Genomic DNA, 26,887 nt, shown 5'->3' with positions numbered 1-26,887 from the left:
GCTAGATCAATGGGATATACTAGGATGATATGCAACTCATCTTAATTACCACAAAAATCTGGACTCTGGCCTTGGGGACAGCTAAAATTACAAACTACAAAATACGCCTGAAAGGCTAAAAAATTTTAACCGATTGATTATTTTTGCCATGTTTCCAAACTACTGTAATGTGAAAGGGAAGGGGTTATGTGTCAATAAAAATACTGTACCACAGAGAAATGGAGGGCACAGTAAATGCATAGTTTATTTAACAAAATGCATATGTGTGTGTTCATTCGCTTCACGTAACAAAAACAAAATCTTATCTACATACCCAAACTCTTGAATAATTTCTGATATCTAACTTACAATTTTCTACATTTCTGATAGCTAACTAACAATGATGTTTATTTTCATTTTGTTTGTAAATTTAAGCAATTATAAACTCCCTATCATTGTCAGTGTCATCCATCGGTAGCAGAGATGAAGGGGAGTTAAAAATGTTTTCTGCCATACCCAACCTGCTTTGTTTTCTCTTGTAAAATACAGTAGAATTATTATTAAAAAGATTTCCCCTGCTAACATTATTACATGCTTTCTGAAGTTTTTTCTGTCAATGTTTTGAGAACAACAAATGCTTACACAAAGTATAAGCAAGCAATTATTTTTCTTTAATATTCCCTTCTGGAATTGTAGAGATGGCTGGCTGACTCAATAAGCCCAAGGGTCTTATGTGCCATTCAAATAAGGTTCATGTAAAGTTAGGTTTAAAAAGGTTGTAGGTTTATTTAATGCAACTGGTTCCTTAATCTTACGCCGTATATAATCGTGTAATGTGCAATCTCGCGTATCGTGCAACCCCCAAAATTTTCACCCATAAAAAACGATTTTATTGTGAATCTTATGTATCATGCAAGTTCCTATTTTGAGAGCATCAATTCATAAGGTTGGTGGTTTGATGTGCCAATGGCTGACCTAAGTCATTTGGGTGTGTGCTGCTATTAAAACTATTTTTCTTTCAAAATCCCAAGAATTGACCATGCAAAATCCCAACAAAATAACTATACATCTGCCAAGCCTTAAAGTCCTAAATAACCCCTGTCTCTCTCTCTCACAAAGATACTGCTAATTTGAGTCTCTTTAACCACTGGGTATTAGCACATATGCACAGAGAGAGTGTGTGTGTGTGTGTGTGTGTGTGTGTGTGTGTGTGTGTGTGTGTGTGTGTGTGTGTGTGTGTGTGTGTGTGTGTGTGTGTGTGTGTGTGTGTGTGTGTGTGTGTGTGTGTGTGTGTGTGTGTGTGTGTGTGTGTGTGTGTGTGTGTGTGTGTGATGTTTTAAAAATGTGTAGTGGAAGACAAAAAAACAAACACAAATTTTGTTGTTCTCAGTTGCATGGACTACAAAGATTGTGACCAATAGGTAAACAGAAATGGATTAACATTCCTTGATTGATTAAAAAGATAAATTGCTAATTTGAGTCTCTTTAACCAATAGGTATTAGCACATATGCACACACTGTGTATGTTCATAATGTTTTTAAAAATGTGTACTACAGGTAATACATCTTTGTAAGACAAAAGAAAAAAAAAATTTTTTTGTTGTTATCAGTCACATAGACTATAAAGGGTGTGACCAGCAGGTAAACAGAAATGGATTAACATTCCTCGAGAGATTGAAGAGATGAATTTTGTTTTGTAGGCATGTCAACGTAGCATTAGTAAATATCTTCTGAAGCAAAAAAAAAAATTCTTTTGTTGCTTAAGAATCTCTGAACCAACAATTTTGCACTCAAAGTAATGAGAGGGAATTCATTCTATTTTTCATGTAATCAATAAAATACATACACTATTAAAAACTACGTACTGTACTGTATTCAAAACACACGCACTTAAGTCATCGTCAGCTTCACGCAAGGAAAACATTTTTACTCAGACAGAATATAGCTAAAACCTGATTGGCTGGCTGGTTGCCATGCTGAGCTGTTAACCAATGACAGCCCTCTACTTCTGTTCTATTTATAGGCTTATTTCCATCCCAAATTGTGCATATGGCACTAAGTTTGAACGTTGCCATGATCATGATTATTTGACTGATAAAGGATTGTGTACCTGTAGTAATATGAGAATACATTATGCTATACCCTTACTCACTATGGAAGAAAATATACTGCTAAATTTAAGATGCAAGCTGTAGCTGAAGCTGAGAAAACAATATTCAAGCTGCTAATGACTATAAATCATCATGCATCGGCAACATGGATGAGAACAGTATTTTAATCATAACTACTGGTAATGAAAGAACACACTTTACTGTTGTTTTCATGCCGATAAAAGGTAACTATGTAAAGCTCGTCTTATGATATCAAGTGAAAATAGTTAACGAAAAAAAAAACACTAAATTTAGTTCACAACAAGACGTACTGTATTTAAAAACACTTAGTACTGTACTGTATAACAAAATATAACTTGTCCCATATAAATGAAGTATCTAGAGATTCCTTTACACTGATTAGAAGCAAGAAAATCACTCTGAATTGAGTTAAATACGGTGAAATAAATTTACCAAATAATCACCCTCAGCAGATTTCCAAACATTGATCGTTATGTTCGTATTTTTTAATACAAGAGTAATGCTAATACAAGAATTACATACAATATTGCTGGATCCAGTGAAATGAGGCATAACTTTTTAAAAGCCTTAGAAAAGATGCACATTTGTTATGTTTGTATTTTATAATACGATACTTATATGGAATATTACATACGATAATTTCATATCTCGTATATGATGCGACCCCCTTAAAATTAAATTCAAAATTAGGTCTTCAAAAGTCACATGATACAAGAGTACATAGTGTAACTGAGGTTTTTTTTAAAATACTTATGCCTGGATCGATAATGCTGATTAATAACCTATTAATTTGATTGGCAACTGATGATTAGTTGCCATTTAGTTTTTAAAAATTGTACTTGTAGCCTTCTACAGCTGAATCTGATTCTTAAAGTCCATCCCTGTTCTCTTTCTAGCCAAGTGGCCAAAACAGAAAACCAGTGAAATCGGTAGAAATACAACTGACTACGCAGAGGACTACTTATATTCTTGAAGAGCTAAGTGTAGAGGATGATGAAGGCCTTAAGTCTGGTGGCATATCCCTGCAATTGCAATGGATTGCTGCTGGGTGAATCATTTTCAACATAAAAAGGGCCTTTCTATTTTTTTTTACATTTTAACTTTGGTTTAGTTTAACAGCACTGAATTGGTTTTATTCACTGTATACAGTATTTTACCATTTTTTTATTGTTTACTTATGTTCATATCATTACATGCAATTTTTTTTAGTCTACTGTTCAGTTACCACTTTTTCAAAATTCTAGCAAAACCATGTTAAAACCAAAATGTGTTTATATTATCTGATTTCAGATTATCCAAATATCTATAAAATAAAAAACCTGAGTACTGTACATAAACAAGTTACAAATATAACTTACCTTCTTTGGGGTTATTAAGTCTCTAAAAGGCTCCTGAATAAGGCTACTTTGATGGCAGACTTCTGAATGCTTTGCACCAGCTTCTAATTTCCAAAGAGAAAAATTAAAACATTATGCATAATAAAAAACACAAAAACCATAAATCTTCACTGAAAAGTTGTTTTGATAATTCCATTACATTTCACACTCCAACTAATCTTTCTTTCATGAATGAAAACCTTCCATGTAATTTGTGTGTATCATTTACTATGAGGAAAGTTAACAAATATGTAAATTACCCCTAAAACAGAAGTTCACATCATTCTCCCTGACAAATATTCCATGCCCTGTATGCAATAAACCTCAACTCACTACATCAACGTATGTTATTCTTGAGCATTAGCAAGCTGATCTATTTAGGAAATTCAATTGTTGGAGAGTAACCAAACTAAGATGTGCTAGTTTCTATTTCTGGATCCCAAAGAAGATAAGGTGAACATAAAATTACTGCAAATCTTTTCTAACCCATAAGTAATCACCTAACAGAGACGTTATGGCAGACTACTGTTCATTTTTTATCTTCATGTCCATCCATAATAGGCACCTAAAGTTTCTGAAGTAAGTAATAGGCAACGAAAAATTCGCAACCAAACTTCTGAAAGAAATATTCACCTTACTATCCAAAAGTACTAGGTCACAAACTATACAGGTAAGCTGCACTTCCACATGGAAAAACAAGGTAGTTGATGCTACCTCATTCTCTGTAATATTAATATTCTGACTGGCAAAAAAAATGCATTTCAGCTCTGACGATTCAGTAAAAAATTGAGAAGTGATGATGCCTCACATTCAAAATAAGTGTACAGTACTTTCGTTCAAGAGACGTGAATGAAGACAAATGAGACTGTACATCAACTAAAGCAATCCCACTTTATAATCTCAAGAATCCTTAGGAACAGGAATTCATGTGAAGCCATAAAGAGATTAGTAATTATGCAGTTATTGTAAAATCTGAGAAGTCAATTTCATAAAATGGAAAAATTAACAGCGCCATGAATACTGTACTAATAAACTCTCTATCAGGCTCTATGCACCACCCGACAAGGGGAACTTTTCCATTAAAATAATGATACAGTATATCAAGACCTGCTGGTGAGGCTTTGTAGCCATCAAATTATGAACAATTGCAGACACTTTACCTTGCATGGATATTTAACTCTGAAAGGGACATGGTCAGCAGTGCAATTACATACAGGAATATTTTGAGTAATTATATTTTAGAACACATAGATGCAAAAAATATGGTAAATTAACATAAACTAAGAAAAACTGTACAGGAAACTTTACCCCTGCTGACATAACAAACAGCTGGAAATACTACATGAATGTAATCCTTGCAAAATTAGCCGAATCACCAATATCAATCATGACATAAACTGGTAGTACACAAAATGAATGGCATATCTTTCAAGACTCCTCAGACAAGAGAGAGGTGTGATAATAAGGAAAGAGAAGGTAATGCAACATACCTTTTAGGTAGTTACTAATCTAAATAAGACTACTACAATTGGGGAACTTTAGTAGAATAAGCACAGAAAGTCAAGAGGGGATATTAAATAAAACTACATACCAAAACAGCACTCCTAAAATGGAGCTTGGAGCTTTCAGGTGCTTGATATGACCCAAAGCCAAGGAATACCCTTGAGATTACAGTAAATTTTAACTTGAAAAGCAATGACAGTGTTATAAGAAAACTAGCTCAAGTGAACAACTACCTTCAATCCAGTCACGTCAGATATAGCCTAAACCACAGGAAAGTTCACCAAGAGCTGATAAAATCATATCACTGTTCACCAGTCTTGTTAGTATTCAACTGAATCCCCAAGGTAAAACTTTGGAAATTATTAAATTTCCAAACTTCAAGGCAAACACTTGACCTCAGCAACCAAGCACAGGAAATGTCAGAAGATACCATAAAGCTCAAAATGAAAAATAAGGAATTTCCAACGAGGCTAAAACAAACAAAAAAATTTACCCTAAATTAGTGCTAACTGCAAAGAACTGTACTCTTGCTGATGAGTAGGTCAGTACTTTTAGAGCTTTATTGCACGTGATAAATGTATCATTACTCAATCATGGTTTCTTGATGGATTTCCTTAAGAGAAAACCTTGCAGACAGATCTGTCATTTTTGGATCTACATTATACTTACATAAAAGAAAAATTTTCTTGCCTTTAAGATGTGTACTTTATGTAAATACCTCAGTACAGGAGGTATTCTCATCAGACAAAACAAATTGAATCTTTAAAATGTTAATAGTTCCGTTCTTGGATAAAAATAATTTAACTTTTTACATCTGTAAAAGTTATATAGCATCATAAGACACCTCTAGACAATAAAAAATCTTCAAAACTGTACTTACCAGCAGTATGTGAAATAGAAAGCGACTGATCACGTATGCAAAAATCTGAAATTGCCTTTTCATCCCAAGAATCAGAACCATTCTGATGCAGTGTTGCTTGACTATATGCTTTACATGCAAGATTACTACAGCAATCTTCTCCAGCATCAGTCATACAGGCTTCAAAAATATCAGGACTATCCATACACCTGAAACGTGATTCATACAAAAACCATGAACAAAAAAACTGATCTGGTAACGTAACTCTTGCTTTAAAAACCTATAGCCCTACCAATTAAACAAGAAACTTTATTTATACTAATGAAACGAAACTCCAGTGCATAAACTTACAGGATGCTCCGATCACCAAAATTTGAGAAATTATTGAAAATCAGTTCCACAATTTTGGACAGTTTAGTGTCCAAACAAACAAAGCTGTAAAGTATTATTGCTAAAAAAAAAAAAATTCAGGGAGGTTTACAAACAATTCTGTTCACCAATTTTATGGCCCTATGAGAAACAAATTATGGAAAAACTGTCATATAACCTTCTAATCCCATTATTTGGATATTTTAAATTTTACTTCAGCCTACTAACATATCACTTAATAGAAACAGCTAATTAATGTAGTTTACTGATGACATAAAAACTTAACAACAGTAATGCTTTACCTTTTGAATTTCAACTTTAATTTGATATGAAGAGTACAGTATGTGACAACTGGTCAAACATGTATCTTGTATAGTAAACATACACTTACTGTATGCAGTGGTAATCTTTACTGATGTACCTACATAGAACACTACTTTTTAATTTTTTGGGGTTTGAACATGGTACAGCATACTGCGGTATTTCTTTTTTATCCATTTGCTCTTCTTAAACATTTGATACAGTAAAACACTTATCTAGAGAGGACGGATAACTTTATGCATTCTACTTTATTTTTAATATATTTAACTTTTTAGTTTGAGCACTGCACTGTAATAACATATTGAGCAGCACTGTATAAAGTCTGACTGATCTGATTTGATTTAAAAGCTACTCGGGAAAGAATACTTTTCAATCTTTTATATAACTGCTGAGCCCTGCTTCACCTTATCTGCCCGTCAACAAGCAATAAGATAAATTGTAATTTACATGAACACAAGTACAGTTTTCCATGAAGTACTTGCAGTATATACAAATTTATTTCTCATTACTACAGTACATCTCACAAAACTCCAGTACATTATAAGTTACGGTCATGTTAATACCAATTACATAAAAAAGACCATTTTAAAAATATAAAAATTCAATGCCAAATAAATGGCAAACCAACTTAAAAATATGAAAAACTTACTCTGGCAACTTTTGTAACTGTTGAAAAACTTCTGCACATGATTCTCTTACATGATTCAGTGAGAATGTACTTGCCCTGTCATGAGATATATTTGCTTCTCTACCTGCAAAACAATATCAAGTGTATACTGTAAAAGTAATAATAATATTTGCAACCACAACACACTAAAAATATTTCAAACATAGGAAAAGCAACAATAAAAATTAAACTGACAGTACACCTAAAAAAAATATTGAACTATGGACATACATCACCTGATTTTCACCAAAAATTCACTGTAATGACATTAATAGTCTTTTATATTCTCATTAATTGTAACAACAACATATTACTCTTTTATCTTCACAGTGATCTGTTAATGGGCTGCCAAATGAGGGTCAAGTTCATATCTCATTACTATTCAGAACACCTCTATTCATGTGGAACTCCTCTACTGGGAATACTGACTTGAAATTCAAGTTTCCACAGAATATGGTGCTCATTTGAAAGAAGTTATAGATCATAGGAAATACAAAGAGAAGCGATCAGTAATTAGAAAAGAAAAAAAGAAAAATTAATAGATAAAAAAACTGATAAAAATATAAATTAGTAAGATGCAAAGAGATTTGTTTTAGGGTAGTAATGCATTGCATCTTTGCTTGAACTTTTGAGGTTCTAATTACACAACATCCTCAGGGAGCCTGTTCCACAGTCCAATGGTGAGAGGAATAAAAGACCTCTGGAACTCAGAAGTTTGACAGTGTGACATTTACTGCATATTAGTGCTACTATTAGCAAATCTGGTTACTCTCAGCAGGAAAAGGGGGATCAGGGATCAATTACGATGACAAAAGTACAGTTAAAATACAACCTAAAAAATCTGACAATCAAAAGACCATCTGTCAGTGATCCAAGTCATAACTGATGGTGTTAGGATACAGAAACCTACCATCACGAACACTATCTAAAAGAGACAAACCTCTGGCAGAGGCACACATCCACACTCGAGAACAGTATCCTAGACAGGAAAGACAAATAACCTAAACAGGCTGAGTTGGAATATGGTGCTTTGGAATTATATGAGGCCTTACTTATAATACCTAGCTTCCATTTGGCATTTACTGGCACTTGCATTGATGTTTCCCAAAACCAAAATGTGAGTCAAAAGTTACATCAAGTATATATAGAGCTTTATGTGGAATTTGATAACTTCATGCATATATTCTCAAATACTGAAGTATTATGGCCCCAAAATCATATTAATGTAGAATGAGAAAAATAAAATTGAAAGTGAATTTTCTGCAAAAACTTATCTTTGTGTAAAGCTTTAACAGTAGTATTTGTTTTACTGATGCCTTTCAGGACACCAGTATTTTATGCATCTGACCACTGGTTTTCTATTACTAGTTGCAATGAATAATGAAGAAAAACACCTTTTTATTCAATATTCTCTTCCAAAAGAAAATGAAATACTGAAAAACTAAATCACTTAAAAATAAGGTGTTGCCCAAGCATGTTTTAAAACAATACCTTTCAATATATTGCCCAAAAATTATGAAGGAAAAGTTCCACTTTTGCCAAAGAAAAGTAGATGAGCTTGGTAACAGGCCAGCCTATTATACAGTAATCCCTCAACTATCTTCATTATCCGACAGCACTGGACCAGGGACCAAAGATAATAATAACACAGTATACAGTACAGTACATAAATTTCAAAAAAGTTTGAGAAAAAAACTCTGATGGTTGGCAATGCTGTGCAGTCAAAGTAAAATGTTGGTAACACTGCTTACACTCATGAAGAGACAGAAAGTTTGTGTGGGAGGCCTGGAGAAGTTCCCAAGGTGGGGAAAGGGGGGGTCAGATAGCTGTATGCCATGGGAGGGGAGCAAAAGTAAGGCAGCTTTAGAAGGTGGGAGGAGCAGGGAAGGAGTTTCCCTAGCTGGGAAGGGGGTGGGAATGCAGTGTTGGATGGGTGGAAAGGGGTAGGCAGGCATTAGACTCTGCTAGAGCTTGTTTTGCTTTATTTTGTAAGTTTATGCTTTTTCCACATTTTATTAAGGATATGTACAGTACTGTACATATCCTGTGCCTGGGCAACGCCTCATGGCAAGAGGCTTCCTCTCTTTAGGAGGTTGTGACGACTCATGGGTTTGCATATCAACCAACAATATGCAATCACTATCAACCAACAATATGCAATCACAGTAACACAAATATAAGAGTTGAAGTAAAACCAGTTTGACAGGCAGAGGCAAGCGTGATGCATGCTTCTCATCTGGCAGCCAGAAGATGAGTTAATGTGCTGCCGGACAGAAGGGTGGGACTCCCCACCCTACCGCCAATAGTTAACTACCTAAAAACCTTGTTAAGAACTGAATGGCCAGGTTTTTACATATGGAAATAAGTAAAAACCCAGGGTTTATATTCATGTAGGTATATCATCACATTTCATCACGCACACCAAGTCTTACAACAAAGCTTTTGTTACATAATTTTCAATCTTTTCTTTATGAATTCTTATTCCTTTCCTATCATGAAAGATGCACATATAAAAAGAGGCACACCACACAATTATCTGGCTGAGAGAGACTTGTATCAGATGTGGAAGTAGGGAGTGTATTTATGGAACTTGGAGAATTTGTAGCAGTGGTGTTATAGTGGTGACTGTCACATGTGCTTCAGACAATGACAAAATAGCTTGATGACAAGATGATGTATACTAATATCTGTCTCCTTTCTCTCCTCTTTTTCAAACCTTTTGATCTTATTTTTTGATGAAGAAGTGCATTGGGAGGGGGATAGGGTGAAAGGACAATCATAACATCAAAATGTTCAGATCCTCACTTGGTTGGAAGTGCTTGGTTTAGAGAATGAGAAGGAAAAAGGACAGATTCTACAAGACTGAACTCTTATAACTGATTTTCATACCACTGCAAAGAGTGGATTGTAATCACACCAGACAAGAGCCTTGTAACATGGGTTTTAGAAAATATTGGTTCTTTTATTTTACTATTATTATTATTATTATTCAGAAGATGAAACCTATTCATATGGAATAAGCCCACAGGGGCCATTTACTTAAAATTCAAGTTTCTAAAGAATATGGTGTTCATTAGGAAGAAGTAAGAGGTGTTAACAGGAAAATAAATTTTCAAATAAACAAAAATGTATTAAAATGCAAGGAGAATAGTACATATTAGGGTAGTAATGCACTGCATTTTCACTTGCACTTCTGAAGTTCCAACTGCATTATATCCTCTGGGAAGCTGTTCCACAGTCCAACAGTGTGAGGAATAAAGGACCTCTGGAACTGAGAAGTTCGACAGCAAGGTACACATTTATTGCATATTGGTGCTGCTGTTCAGCAAATCTGGTTGCTCTCAGCAGATAAAGGGGATCAGGGATCAATTGTGAACATGAAAGATCTCTGTTGAAATGCAACTTATGAAAAAGTGACAAACAAGAGACCATCCGTCAGTGGTCCAAGTCATAACTCTACCTTTAGGAAACAGAACATTACCATGAACAACTATCTAAAGGAGATAAATCTCTGACAGAAGCAAACATCCACACCGGAGAACAGTATTCTCGTAAAGGACGCACAAATGACCTAAAACAGGTTGCACTGATTTTTATCATTGTTATAAATATATGAGGCCTTATGAACAATAAGTTTCATACAGCATTTGCTGAAACTTTCATTAAATGTTTCTCAAATGTTATATGTGAGTCAAAAGTAATGTTACACCTACAACTGTTAAAGCTTCAGACTCATTCAGCAAAGTTCCATCCACCTGAAGGGAAGGATGGGGTGGGAAACCTGTACAAGATTTGCTAATCAACAGTGTTTTCGTTTTACTGGAGTTCAGCCTCATACCCCAACTACACCATTCCCTGATCTAGTCCATGTCCCGATTGAGGCTGATGACAGCTTCATTTCTCATAAGTGGAGACTTCACTGCGCCCACAAATGTTGTACCGTCAGCATACTAAACAATCTTGTTTTCCAGGCCAACATCTATATCACTTGTATACACAAAAAATACCAGTGGACCAAGAACACTACCCTGTGGAACTCCAGACGAAAAAGGTCTTGGTTCACAAATATCCCATTCACAACAGCTCGCTGCTGCCTACCTGTAAAGAAATTTTGAAGTACTCCTAAAACATATCCACCTCCTCCAAGATTCTGAAGTTTATAAATAAGTGCCTTGTGATTTACCAAATCAAAAGCAGCACTAAAATCTATTGGAATTACTCTGCACTCAAAACCCCCATCAAGGCTCCCTTGCAAATGGCAAGTCAAATCTAAAAGAGCACCGCAGGTACCTAACTGCTTCCTATGTGCATACTGACTATAAGCTAACAATCCTTTAGATTCTACATACTTACAGTGACGCTTAAAAATAAGTTTTCCAGCAACTCTGGAGAGCACAGGGCAAAAAGAGATTGGCCTGTAGTTACTGCAGTCTGCAGATATGCCACTCTTTGGAACAGCACTGTATTACTAAGCTTGTCCCCATCCGCAAAGTTACTATGTCAACATAAAAATCTACAAAATCTACTTATTTTGGGAGACAACACACTAGAAACTTTCTTAAAAAACAAAGGGAAGAAACCGTCTGGATCTTCTCCATCCCAGCTACCAAGATTATCTAGAATTTTCTTAACATCCCAGGAGCAAAATCCAAATTTTGTAAGAATAGGTTCAGGATGACAAGTATCAGGGAGAGGGACATCCTCAGCTGATTGCTTAGCTTCAAAAGCTTGATGAAGCAGTTTAGCCTTTACATATAAAGAAAATAAAATTCATCTCACAATCACACCAAACAACAAGAAGTAATAGATTACAGATTCCCTAAAAATTAACTAAGTTATAATTATAGATAGAGAGATAGAAATATATATATATATATATTAACATAGTGTGAATGGGTATTTCAGTCGACTGTCATCTACATCCATGAAAGCTGGGCAATGACAGACAGTAAGGGTAGAAAACACCAAGAACTTTGTTTTTTAGTTCTGTGAAAAAAATCATGATACCTGAGACCACTTGGCATGAAGTCACAAAAGACCTCAAAGCGCAATATTCTTTTTTGTTTAATTTGTGTAAAATCATACCGAAACCTCCCCCTCATGGTTTGTACCTTGTAAAACACTTCACAAAGTTTAAATCCACTTAACAGAGTACTCTGTTGAACATCAAAATAGTCTTCTAAAATGTAAATGTGTCAACTGAATTAAACATTTATAGTACTTCAACTTACTAATTGATGCAAGGAGACCAGCTGTTAGTGCTTCATGATGAACCACGGACTTAAAACTTTCCTCAGTAATTTTTTCATACGAGCAAGAACTGTTTACTGATGAACATGGTAAAATAGACTGCAATTTCTTGATAACCTTAAAAAAAAAAAAAAAGAAGACTTTGCCTGACTAGAGGGTTCACAACACAAAGATTAAAAATACGATGCAGCACTAGAAAAAGCAACCTTCAGATGTAATGCTAATCATGACCAACTATTACTGTACAAACACACACCAGTTTCGTAAACACCTAGACTGTTGCTAAAATACCAGCTCTGTGGCAGCAAAGACTGTACTGAACTGGATACAGTGCTTTCTGCAAATCAGGTACACATTCATCAAACATCCAGTGCAAACACATTTAAACTATATATAAAGTGCACTGCTTCACTTTACACACTACAGCTACTCCAGGTTAACACAAAACTACACAATATTAAAAATATTACAATTTAATCATCCATATAATGTGAGCTATTCTGTTCATATTTTGTTGCTGATAATGCTAGTGACTCTCATACATTCTTATCAATACAAACTTCTATAGCTGCAGTTATAGGAAAAAATCATAACAGTGTAACAGCCTCTCATTACGTAAAGTAGTTTAACCAGACCACTGAGCTGAACTTCAGCTTTTATAGGGCTGGCCCGAAGGATTAGGATAAAATGCCACATAGGCTCACGTTCTCATACTGTAACACATACACACAATAAATACATTTACTCATGCTTCCACACTAAAATGGTATATTAAAATTCATACTGAGTTAAGTAATATTTTTATAAAATTTAAATTTAAATTCGACAAACGCTATGTCTTCGGGCTTTTATTATTTACTTATTTTTAAATTCTACCTATCAAACCATAGTTCCTCATGAACAACAAAATCAGAACGATTGAAAATGTAAAAGATTCTGACAAAATTTCTTTCACTGACTTGTTCCCAAAAGTTGACAGTTGCTGTTGGTCATACTTTGGACACTCGCATAACACGTCTGACCGTTATCATCACCCTGCACTCTGAGCACTCGGGAGCCTGGCCACGTGGGCTGGTCATTAAGTGCCTATGTGTCAGATGAGGATGACCTATTCTGAGAAGTGTTAGAGTTACTTGTGCATGTCCTGGAGCAGATTTATTGCTGTTCGAGAGAGCATATTCCAACTCTGACATATTAAATTTTCTATTATAATATACATCTTCTACTGTTTAAAACTTGACTGCTGTTAATTCTATTTTATTTTTCATTGTGCACAAGTGTTCATCTAAATTTTTATCACTCCTTACATTTGCTAAATTTTCTCCCATTATATTACTTACTTCTTTTGGTTCAAGTGTTCTTTTCTCATCTTTTAATATGGAATGTCTAGGTGGTTTAACATGGGTACCACTTATTTTTCTGAATTTTTCCCATATTTTTTGTATGGGAATATTATTAGAGAGATCTGATATGCATTTCCTCCATGAAATGACTCTTCCCTGAATTACATCTTTTTTAAATATTGCAGATATTTTGTTGTACTGTATAGAGATTTTACTGTATCAATTTCTAGTAATAATATAGTCATTTTTTTGTAAAGTTCCTTCTAATATTGGTAATTTATTTATTTTTATTTTATTCAAATTACTTTCTATTCAAATTATCTAATCGTCTCCCTATTGAGCATTTTTAATGAAATCAACATGAAATTTATTAGTTTCATTGTGGTCTTTCAAATATTCAAATGGTGGGATACTTCTAGTGTGCATTTCATATTGCTCCCAATCTGCTTTATAAATGTTATATAGTGAGGGACATGTTTTGCAGGATTATTTTGTAATACGGAAATTAATACTGGGAAATGATCACTGGTGTGCAAGTCATCAACTGTATTCCAATCTAATCTGTCAACTATACTTATTGTACATAGAGTTAAGTCTACTGGGAAAATGTTCCATGTGCTTTTGAAAAATATTTGCTAATTTCATCATCATTTATAACGCTCATGTCATTTGAATCCATGAATTCTTCTACTTGACTACCTGTTCTATTTGAGTTTGTACAATTACAGTCCCATATTGGGTTGTGAGCATTAAAATCACCTACTGTTAATGTAGGTTCCTTGGTACTGTTAAGTACATCTTTAAGTTTATCGATGTCGTAATTTTTATTTGGTTGGTTGTATAAATTATAAATCATGTAATTATTGTTTTTTATTTGTATTTTAATGCTTGATATTTGCAAATCAGTAAAATTTACAGGTACTCTGTCATACTTTATGTACATATGTAGCAGTACCTAAGTTTCCTTCTTCTCTAGATGTAGATACTAAGGTATATTTACCTAATGTTGATATTGTTTTGTTGACATGTTGTAAACATAGCATCATTGGTTCATATTCCCTTAGTAATCGTTGTATTTCTCCCAGACGTCATCTGGTCTGTAGACCATTCACGTTCCATTGTATAACATAATTATTGAAAGTATATTATATATGTTAAGTGTGTTCAAGTGCTATTTTCTTTTTGTGGATCAACAATTTACATTTTTTCTAAAATCCTATTTACAGTAATCATTTGTTTTTCTTTATAAGACATTAGGTGTCAAATGCACAAAGGGCCCTTTTCGTGAGTGTCTAAACTATTAGTTTATTTCTGTATCTTATACAATTTCGTTTAGTGTTTGATAAACTGTCCTTTGCTGTGGTTTTGTTTTTCCTGCACAGTTCAATGAAACATTCATTACATCCACGTGTTTTCATGTGCCATTTCTTCATTTACTCTTGCTGCACCTATTATTGGTGATAGAGTAATCTCTTCTCCCATCACATAATCATTCTTGTCAATGGTTTGCTCCTCTACTATTTCTTTGATGTTCTGGGTATCTGTTTCCATTGGTTTTTTTTATTACATTAGGAGACAGGTATATTCTTATCATTTTTTGGCTTATGTTCCTTCTTCGGGTCTCCCAACTTTATTGTAATGGATGTATCTCTAATAATGGTTGGTTTTTTGTTGGTCTTCAGTGGAGTTCTCTCTAAAGGCCTCTTTTTTTTTTTTCTTTAGTTTCTAATTCATCATAACTATCTAGTAATATTTCTGTGGTGCTTGTGCTATCTTCTAGTGTTTCCATTTCTCTTAATGTCTCAAGTGAGTCAGGTCCAGAAGAGGAAAAACTTAAAATGACCAATAAACATAACAGGGGCAGCAACATAAAAATTATGTAATTAAATCTTAAATAAATTAATAAACAAATCACAAGCAGCATAATAAATAAACACAGGCAGCATAACAATAAAACAAAAGCAACAATAAATAATACCAGCAGCATAAACACAGGCAGCATACTTCAATAAAAAAAAAAAAACTCCAAGAGTGGTCAAGACAGCCATTTGCTGCTGAAGGAACAAATCCTCACACAGATGACCAACAACTGTTGAGCCACTGACATGCCTTTTGCTGCAGAAGGAACAAATCCTCACACAGATGACCAACAACTGTTGAGCCACTGAAATGCCTTTTGCTGCCGAAGGAACAAATCCTCACACAGATGACCAACAACTGTTGAGCCACTAAAATGCCTTTTGCTGCCGAACGAACAAATCCTCACACAGATGACCAACAACTGTTGAGCCACTGAAATGCCTTTTGCTGCCGAACGAACAAATCCTCACACAGATGACCAACAACTGTTGAGCCACTGAAATGCCTTTTGCTGCCGAAGGAACAAATCCTCACACAGATGACCAACAACTGTTGAGCCACTGAAATGCCTTTTTGCCGAAGGAACAAATCCTCACACAGATGACCAACAACTGTTGAGCCACTGAAATGCCTTTTGCTGCCGAAGGAACAAATCCTCACACAGATGACCAACAACTGTTGAGCCACTGACATGCCTTTTGCTGCCGAAGGAACAAATCCTCACACAGATGACCAACAACTGTTGAGCCACTGAAATGCCTTTTGCTGCCGAAGGAACAAATCCTCACACAGATGACCAACAACTGTTGAGCCACTGAAATGCCTTTTGCTGCCGAAGGAACAAATCCTCACACAGATGACCAACAACTGTTGAGCCACTGAAATGCCTTTTGCTGCCGAACAGACAAATCCTCACACAGATGACCAACAACTGTTGAGCCACTGAAATGCCTTTTGCTGCCGAAGGAACAAATCCTCACACAGATGACCAACAACTGTTGAGCCACTGAAATGCCTTTTGCTGCTGAAGGAACAAATCCTCACACAGATGACCAACAACTGTTGAGCCACTGACATGCCTTTTGCTGCCGAAGGAACAAATCCTCACACAGATGACCAACAACTGTTGAGCCACTGAAATGCCTTTTGCTGCCGAAGGAACAAATCCTCACACAGATGACCAACAACTGTTGAGCCACTGAAATGCCTTTTGCTGCCGAGCGAACAAATCCTCACACAGATGACCAACAACTGTTGAGCCACTGAAATGCCTTTTGCCGAAAGAACAAATCCTCACACAGATGACCAACAACTGTTGAGCCACTGAAATGCCTTTTGCTGCCGAACGAACAAATCCTCACACAGATGACCAACAACTGTTGAGCCACTGAAATGCCTTTTGCTGCCGAAGGAACAAATCCTCACAGGTGACCAACAACGGTTGAGCCATCGAAACGCCATTTGCTGCTGAAGTAACAAATCCTCAAAGATGACCAACAACAGTTGAGCCAATGCAATGCCGTTTGCTGCCAAGATACTACTCTTCTGCTGCCCTGGACCTGACTGACAAAGTCGGACACCATCCGACAGACGTCAACTCGCCCAACAAAGAAAAAGCACAAATAGGTAAGGAGGCAACAACCCACCAAGGGAATAATCGGCAAACGATTGTTCTCACACCTCCCTACCTAACAGAAATAAAAGAGATTACAAAAAAAATTTTTTTTTTACACTCAAAATATCTCCCCCGATGCTGCCACAACCATTCTTGGGGCACTTAGACACTGGGTGCCCACGAGCTGGAAGCACGGACAACGGACACTCAAACGAATGTCGCTCAGACACTGATAGCTCACAATCGGGCACTAAATTCTTGGACTCTGGGCATTTGGACACTTTATTTCCGTACACTTGACTAAAACTTTCTTGGACACTTTGTGGCACTTAGTGGACACCAAAAGGGAGCGAGAAACTTAAGGGGACTTCCAAAAACTACAGGAAGGAAGAGGACTATGAGCCCTATCCAATGCTCGCTTAAAAGCCAGGGCGAACATCTTCACCCATCAGGGCACCTAAACTTTTCAATGGTCTCGCAACATTAGCAAAGGGCCGACTGCACTTTTGAGCCCCATTAGAGTCCAAGTCACTGGAAGATAATGCATGCACGTCCAAGCGGATGCCTTTCCAACGACAATCTTCCAAGTCCTGGGATAAGTGGACAACAGGCTCAGATAAGGCAGTGACTACTCATGGGCAAACCCCACCGACCTCCCTTGGACTGCCAGTTTGCTTCTTCCCAGCTGAGCAAGGGGAGTTTAGAAGACCTTAGTCTAGGAGCATAGGTGGGACGAGTAGCTGCCCCCTCCACTGACACTGTTAAATCTGTTACAATCTGGGAAACGGTGTTCACTGATAAATCAAATTTCTTAACATGTGCTTCTAGGCTGGCAATGGCACTGGGATCAGACGAATGACAGTCAGGGATTGGAGTTACAGGGAAAGTCAGAGGACTTGAGATACAGGAAAAAGCAATCACAGGTGTTGCAGGTACAGGTAAACCAGCCACATCAACCCCAGGAGACAAAACCTGACTAGCAGAAGGCTTCGCTTCAGCCCTAGCAGTAGCTTTCCTAAGTCTGTCACACTGTAACTTTTCTAAATATACATTCAGAGTCTTCCACTTCTCCTTATCCCAGTTTTTACATTCATCACAGCAAAGTTCAGGAGAGCAAACGCTCCCTACACAAACTACAAATAGTGTGATTGTCATATTTGGCTGAATGAATAGTCAAATTCAGGAAAGTCACAAAACAGAAGCCTGAATTAGCTAAGCTAATTAACAGTAGCAGGCTACCGAAAAGAACAAAGTACTTCACCACATGAAGAATAACAGCAACCATCCAGTGAAAAACAACAAATTCAGAGCTGCCAATGACCAAGTGTTCAGTCATTGCCCGGCAGAAACGAATTGAGCTCTTTAGCTGTGTTGTACCTACCCTTCCTTAAAGTGGGCAGGGTAGTATAACTACACCCAAAACAAAAGAGCTCTCCAGCGAACTTTGAATTTTGAGCTGCCACGTAAAGTGGAAACTAATAGCTTTGTAATTATTTGGTAAGTTATGTATATAAAATCAAGGTTTATACATTTAGTAAAAGAACCTGATGCAAAGGTCCCTGGAATAATCTCTTGAAGTACTGTACTTACTACAGTAGTCTTTCTTAAATTTAAATGGTTTCAGTGAGAGAGAGAGAGAGAGAGAGAGAGAGAGAGAGAGAGAGAGAGAGAGAGAGAGAGAGAGAGAGAGAGAGAGAGAGAGAGAGAGAGAGAGAGAGAGAGAGAGAGAGAGAGAGAGAGAGAGAGAGAGAGAGAGAGAGAGAGAGAGAGAGAGAGAGAGAGAGAGAGAGAGAGAGAGAGAGAGAGAGAGAGAGACCAGAAGGAAATGCCTCACAAATATCCACCCCCTACCCAAGAGAGGCCTCAACCACTTGTTAGGAGAGACTATTACATGAATAAGATCATCCACACACTAATTACAAAATTGGGACAAACTGATATACTGCCTAGAGTCCCATCCCAAACATCAGGCAGCAACCCTTCAGCTTCAGCTGCAATAATGAGTCTTGCTTTTCATTTATTCCTTTTTGTCAACAAGAAAGATGAACCACGGTCTGATTAAACCACTTAACATTACAGTAAAAAATAAAACGAATGCTTGTACACACCTTTGCATTTTTCCAGCCTCCATGTGAAATTTTGTGACCTTTCACGCCAGACTCTGAAATTTTAGTTTTTGTACAAGCAGACCGAATTCCTGTGAGGACCGGCTTGTTTTCCTTACTAGCTTCATGATATTTCATTCTTCTCCTCCTGACACCACAAATCCTTGATGTATTGTAATTATTGTTTGTGCCTGCTGACATTATGTACAATGGATAGATAAAATCCAACAAGACACACTGCAAATAGAGGGTAATAGCGTATTAATATTCATTTACAAAGAAAAACATACAACTTTTCAAAAGCAACAACCAGACTCTCCATTCCACTGACCCCACAAAAAACTGACCCCACAAAAAACTAAAAGTTTTCAATGGAGGAGAAAATTTTCTGAACAAGAGTAGAGAAAACCTTCATCTGACAACTTTACAAACAAGAAACAGCTCCAAGGAAACAAACAAAATAAAAATGTGCTGTATTAACTATAAATAACTTTATACGTTACTCCTTGAGTTATGAAGATACTTATTCAATTTTTTCACCGGCACTTAAGCCTCGTGACCTTTTACCTCTCACGTCAGATCCCTTGCCACTCACGTGCTTCTTCTCACACCTGTTTTATGGCTTTCCACACTAAAATATGGGCACATTTTTCATCAAATTAAAACATTACTTGTATTAAAGAAAGTAACCCAGAAAATGGTCTGGGAAAGTTGGGCCAAGTAAGGACCCAGCACCTGGGGTTTAGTTAGGTTAACTACATCCCTGTATTCACTAACTGTTTTTCCCTACTCAAAAACCCAGTTTTCCCACTGTGGTCCCCATAACTGTAGCATATAAGAGGGTCCCAGGATGTTTAAAACTACTAACTTCCTACCAAACTCAGTTTTTATTGTTGATCAATATTGGAGTTATTTGCTTTGATCTTGGTCTCCCTAATGTTTTATACAAAATTTTACTAAAATCTAATGCACATTAAATGTTACTGAGATATTTACCAAAGACGGTTGTTGCCAACTTGGACTCTCCCAAGTTCATCATTTATATTTCAACATTCACTAAGTGGGGCTCTTGGATTTTTTTTTTTTTTTTTTTTTATTTTGTGCCCCCAGTGCATTTGGATAAGGATGGCTATCATCATTGAAATGTCTTCTATTATTTTCACCTGTAAATCTGGTTATATGGACAATGCTGAAACCTGACTGGTTCTTAGGTTCTCAGTTCCACCAATTAAGTGGGACTCGGGAATTCAGGAATTGCTTGAATGGAATGGAATATAGAATTTAGGCCAAAGGCCAAGCACTGGGACCTATGAGGTTATTCAGTGCTGAAAGGGAAATTGACAGCAGAAAGGCTTGAAAAGTGTAACAGGAGAACCTCGCAGCTGCACTATGAAACAAGCGTTAGAAGGCGGATAGCACGATGGAATTAAGAATATGAATGGAGGTACAGTAAAAGGAATGACAGGGGTTGCAGCTAGGGCCAAAAGCCTGCTGCAAAGAGCCTTAAGTAATGCCTACAGTTCACCGCATCAGATACACTGATGGCACTACCCTCCTACAGGGAGGAATTGCTTGCAAAACCAGCTTTATTTCCAGGTCAAGGTTTCTTTGGTGCTGACACAAAACTTTGGTTGCTTGGATTATAATGGACGATTTTAATTATTTGTTAGTGAGTTCCCAATGTTTCTGATGTTCATTACAGTAAAATTACCTTAAAGATATCCAAACCCCTTAGTTCCTACAATTATGGGGAACCACAGGGGAAAACCAGGATTACTCAATGGAGGAAAACAGAAGAGAAATACAATGATTTACTGTATTCTGATGGCCCCATGATACTTTTGCAAGTTCTATTTCTGATTAAGGTAAGTTTACTAAATGTTTTTAAAATGACAACATGCACTAAGAAACTAGCACCCTTGGTTAGGTGAGGTGAAATATACCCTTGTATTTCACTTAGTTTTATATTTTCCCCTCACCCTATAACCCCACCCACTTTCCCACTGTGGTCTCCCAAATTTGAAGGTTATAGCCTAAGGGGGTCCAGTATTTTTCCACTTGCTTCCAGAATGAATATCAGAAATGCTCAAAGCACTTGTTAAAACATAAGAAAATCATATTTTCGGCTCCAAAATAGGATTATGGTTTAAAGAAAATATTTGTCCAAAATGAATATCAGTAACAAACAAGGCATAATGGCATTCTGGAGTTGAAAATATGGAACTATTCTACTTTAAACCATTATTCAATACAGTATTGGAGTTTTATGCTGTGGTCTTAATTCTCCTTTTTGTGACTAGCACAAATCTAGAAGAAACTGAATATTACGAAAATACTAAACAGTCTTTTGTTCATGTTTCAACATTCACTCCCATGGAGCTGGTGCTGGTAATAAAATAAAAATATACCAAAAATTATTTTCCTTTGCTTTAATGTGTGCAAATATTTCTGATGTTCATTTTGGGTAAAATTGTACTTTACACCATAAAAGCATTTTGGAGCTGACAATATATGTGACTTTCCAGTATTATTTCACATAACTTAAGCTTGTAGTTACATTGAACAGCTTCCTTAACATGCTTAATTAAAACTGAAGCTTGTATCTTGCACAAACATAATGTTACCTAAATTTGTTTCAGCAAATGTTATCTTCTTGGATTTTTTCCTAGTTCTTTGTTTATGTTAATAAAGTACTGTCACAGGATTAGGGCACCTGATCAGATTTTTTTGTCCGACTGTTTGTGGGTAAGAATGGATTTTGTATCAAGCACGTCTTCCCTTGGAACTGTGCGTCAACGGTAAAATGCTGAAACATGATTGATCATTCAAACTTAAGTTATGTAGTGCTTTGGAAATTTAATATTTTGAGAATATTTTGCAGTCATAGAACCTCTGGTTCAGCCGTGTCCTTTTTGCACTGTGGGTTATTTTGATTGTAGTACTGTATTCCCAAATTCCATTCCGAATTTCTTCCTCCCAGAACAGATACTCGTTTTCCTTCAGGAATGAGTTTTACCTAATTCTTTGAAGTGTTTCAAGTGCATTATTTGGAACAAAGCCCTTTCCATCATGGAAATTAATTTTGTTCGTGAACAATTGGTCAACGCCCCACGATCTGACCCAGCAGCCTTCAACATCCAGGGAATATTCTGACCAGTCTTAAGAGTTCTATTGACAGTTCTTCACATTAAGGTAAATTTATGTAATATTTTCAATCTAAAACCATAAACTAGAGTACGGACCAAGTGCCCTAGTTTGATTACGTTGGTTGTGGTGGGTTAGGTAGCAATGTTATTAATAGTCATTTGCATTGCGCTAGGTTAGGATAAGTCTTTGTAAGAACCTGGAGTGTTAGGTTAGGTTAGGTCAGGGAAGCGCAGCCCTGAAGGTAAAGTTGGGTGAGGTAGGGGGATCCTGGGGAATAGCCCCCAAGGTTAGGTTTAAATGATCCCCAAATTTTACTTTTGTGCTTTTCCACACAAAAACATCATTTTCCTACTGTGGCCCCCTGAACTGTAGAATAAAGGGGTGGAGTCCACTATCTCTTTAACTACTTATTTGCCAACGAAACTAGCCACAATAAAAATAAATAAATAAATAAAAAGAAAATTATATTTATGCTAAAATTCCAAAACACAATAATGGTCGAGTGTAAAATTGAACCAACTGTCATATGTTTAAATGTTTTGATTATATTTTTGTTCATTTTGAGGTACCAAATTGGGATGAAAGTTATAAATCTGTACCACCCAGCTGTAAAGATACCCTGCTATGGGGTAACCCGGGGGGGTGCCCCTAGCCATTTCGGACTCGGTGTACAAGGTTAGGCCTACGATGACAAGACTTGGTAATTTCATTTTTCTGGTTTATTACGACTTGGGTCCGGTTAGATTTGGGGAAGGGAGGTCCTGGAAGTGACGCAGCCCCAAAGCAAGCAACCTGGTAACCTTAGGGGCAAGCCCAAAATTCTTTCCTCCTAATGGCAACCGCCACCCCTCTATCCCTAATTGTTAAAACTATATGTTACTGGGCTAAGTGTCTAGGGAAACACCCAACATGTGGTTTGCACCAACAATTACGACCTAAACGTAAAACCTGAGTACATTTACCAACACGAGAAATTAAGAGTATCATAATTATCAAAGAAAAAGCTCGCGGGAGAACATTATCAATATGGCTACCTAAATAAACCTGGGGCCTGGCAGAGAACCTACCGAGATTACATCTAGACTTATTAAAAAGCTTTAAGTACACGCATATGCAATACTATACACTTTGCTTTTTACCTTGGCTGAGCTTTTCTAGATAGCTGCGTCAGTTGATAAGCAATTAACTGCAACTAAAGGTAACTGCGTCAACAATGAGTTTCACAAACGTTCTGTAACACTGTAGTTGTACGACGTCCGCAGATACCAGTTTGGCTATTTCGGATTCAAAAACATTTTATGTCGCCGTTAATTTAGTCTTATTTAACACGTTATTATTATAATACGTCAGCGAGTTCGCTGACACAATTTCGCAAATAGCCCTTTATGTAATTTTATATATATGGCTTTTAGAATGGATATGAGTAATTGAATTAATGGGGGAGACGACGTTCAAGATGATAGTTGGAACTCTGGTCAAGCGGTAGTTATTTCATCCCATATTGCCTGAACTGAAAAGGCAAAAAAACAAAAAATAAAAAAAATCAAGCGACAGTTTTATACAAAGTCTCTGGTTTAATTAAATGTCTCGGTCATCAGTCTTGTGCCTTGTAGGGGCAGTCGGTAGTTTCATGAAATTCTTGCTTTGATTTTGGCGGGAAACGATGTTAACGTTACATCTGGCAGGCCAATCTCTACTCTTTTTTTATATATTCCTTAAGAAAAATTCCTTAATCCCCGATAATAAAAATATTGATCAATATTAATACTGAATTAAAAACTATAGCATAAATATCAAGTGTTATTATGATGTCTGATAAAATAAAATTAATCCTTCGAATTGAACGTTTCCTCTGGAAACAAAAAAAAAAGCATCTTAGCTGTACGATAATTATCATAAATTTGCAAAAAAAAAAATTACCAACATCGACGTAGGGAAAAACATGGAATCGTTGAAAACGTTCATGAAACGTACGATAAATGTATATGTAAAGGTATATTTAAAATTTATATATCAGTTATGTAATAATTTTATTTTTTAGGCTATTTTACTAGTTAAACGTTTCAGTTATCTTACTTCTAGGAAGTACAGTATATGACATTCCTTGCAGGCTATCCGTGTGTGTGGACAATATCCTCTCTTGTACAGATATTTTTTAGAGAAATTTAACCAATTATTAGTTATGGCAATAGTACTAGATACTGCTGTGCTACATAAATTGACAATAAATTTGACGTTTAAAAGTTTCCGCGCCCACTGTAGGATAGGAATATAGAATTTAGGCCAAGAGCTGGGACCTATGAGGTCCTTCAGCGCCGGAAAGGAAATTGTGAGCAGAAAGGTTTGAAAGGCGCAATAGGAGGAAAACCTCGTAGTTGCACTATGAAACAACTGTTAGGAGAGGGAGGATAGCATGCACTGACCGGTGTATCATATCCATTCAGTAAAGAAAAAAAGTGCCCTAATATCTTGCTGTCAATTGGAAATACTTGGTGAGGAAAATGCTACCGAAAATGAATGAAGCAGGGCAGGTTGCAGCATTGTATGGTATGCCCCAGGGGATCTCAAAGAAGGCCATAAGATTTACACAAGGAAAAATTAAAACCAATGCGAATCATGGCCTTGCCTCCCACAGATGCCAACCTGTTCCTCCATGTACAGAGATCAGACCTTCAAATGATATGGAAAGCGGCTGATCAGCCAGAATCCCCAGCAGTATAAATTGAAAAATCTGGATGGAATGTGAAAGATAAAACACCATCCCCTGCTATTGCTACTGTTCCACCAGCCCCTCCTGGTTTGATAGACGTACTTAGTTGTCTGCAAAGTCTGTAGTTATACAACTTGTTCTTCTCACAAAAGTAAAATATCTTGCAGTGTGTACTGCGTGTGTGGAGGTGTGGATAGATGTTATAACTCTTTTCTGATGAAACTAGATCAGCTGGAAGAAACTGATGGTTCTGATATCTCTGATGTTGATGATAATTAGTTAGAACAAATAATTTTCTTGACTTTCGTCTTGCTTGCAAGACTCGTCAGCATGTTTGTCTTAGCCATTTTTCATGTGTGTCTAAGCCTTTTTTCTTATCTATGTATATATCAGCAATGTTCATGAAACACATTACATATGTATTTTTAGAGTAATTTTGGCCTTGCAAAGTACTTTATTACCTTAGAATTGTTAATAGCTTACAGTAGTGGTCTATTTTTGTATATTCTTATGAAGTATAGCCTATCTAGTAAATTTTCAGTTTTACCGAGTGTGAGATCTGTTTTGTTTTGAATCAATTTAAATCCATTTTACATAAAGAATTTGTCAATAACATACTAGAAATGCAAGATACAATATATTTAATGCCTTTATCTTCATCCTTGACCTCAAAAACATGGGGTTAGGCACCATTACCTTCTCATTTCAATGCTTAGATCCAGAGTTATTGAGAATAGTTGTTTTTTCCTTAATGGCGAACTTTTTTGCCTTATAACAAAAGTTGCCCAAGGTCGTCATTTTGACAACCTCTCTAAATCATCAAGAAAACACCCAAGGAATGCAAAGAAACCAAGAAACCTTGTACTTTCGAACATTTCTAGGTCCACTATGTTGGCAACTCGACTACTCTCTAGATCCACGGGTGAAGTAGCCTATACTCCACTTTTTACCAAAGGTCCCCTAAAACACTGCGCATGCTCGATATCACTCCAGGATGGCCAGCACACAACTTCTGAGGTTATTACAGGTTAATTACAGTCGACCGACAAAAAATAACGGGAAATTCTTGATAAGCAACCAAAATACTATAGGAAAAATCAAATTCCAAATTCCCGATGCAGAGCTATTACTTAATTCTACCTTTTCTCTCTAGTATACATACTCATCCACACCGCATTATTGCCTAATTCCGGCCGAAGCTAGCCTATCTTGTGAGAGAGAAAAAAAAAAACTTAACATACACAACTTTATCAACTTTCTAACAGCAACCGATCACTTACAGTAAATGATAGCCAGGTGCTCAAATAATATTCTTCTTTCCCTCTTCTTCAGTTATAGATGAAATAATAAATATAATTTAAATAATAAAACAAGGTTTTGTTTACATTTCGACAACACTCACAGACTTTCACTACCACGATTATCACAGAGACTGCAACCAGTCACGAAAGGATACTGGAACACAGGGACATGTTTTTAAAATCGTTGATCCTTGCCAGAAGCGGTGTTTCTCTCTCTCTCTCTCTCTCTCTCTCTCTCTCTCTCTCTCTCTCTCTCTCTATATATATATATATATATATATATATATATATATATATATATATATATATATATATATATTTATTTATACTATTAAATTTATTAAATATTA

General features: G+C 36.3%; 1 protein-coding gene across 3 annotated transcripts in view; it reads right to left on the bottom strand.

Annotated features, from left to right (window-relative positions):
- The window catches only part of LOC136854586 (uncharacterized), a 65,700-nt gene extending 41,907 nt beyond the window's left edge, over positions 1-23,793 (bottom strand). For all 3 annotated transcript variants that reach the window (XR_010857738.1, XM_067130994.1, XM_067130993.1), the window contains exons 1-6: positions 23,666-23,793; positions 19,383-19,616; positions 12,438-12,573; positions 7,189-7,291; positions 5,871-6,058; positions 3,470-3,552 (exon numbers count right to left, since the gene is read on the bottom strand). Coding sequence is in view for 2 of the 3 variants with exons in the window: in XM_067130994.1 (XP_066987095.1) it covers positions 3,470-3,552; positions 5,871-6,058; positions 7,189-7,291; positions 12,438-12,573; positions 19,383-19,580 (708 nt within the window). In the remaining variant the exon portion in view is untranslated. The remainder of the gene's footprint in view (positions 1-3,469; positions 3,553-5,870; positions 6,059-7,188; positions 7,292-12,437; positions 12,574-19,382; positions 19,617-23,665) is intronic.
- Between the last annotated feature and the right edge of the window lie 3,094 nt (positions 23,794-26,887).

This window comes from Macrobrachium rosenbergii, chromosome 29 (assembly GCF_040412425.1).
Source record: "Macrobrachium rosenbergii isolate ZJJX-2024 chromosome 29, ASM4041242v1, whole genome shotgun sequence".
Taxonomy (NCBI): Eukaryota; Metazoa; Arthropoda; class Malacostraca; order Decapoda; family Palaemonidae; genus Macrobrachium; species Macrobrachium rosenbergii.
This window is presented reverse-complemented; position numbering and strand designations above follow the sequence as displayed.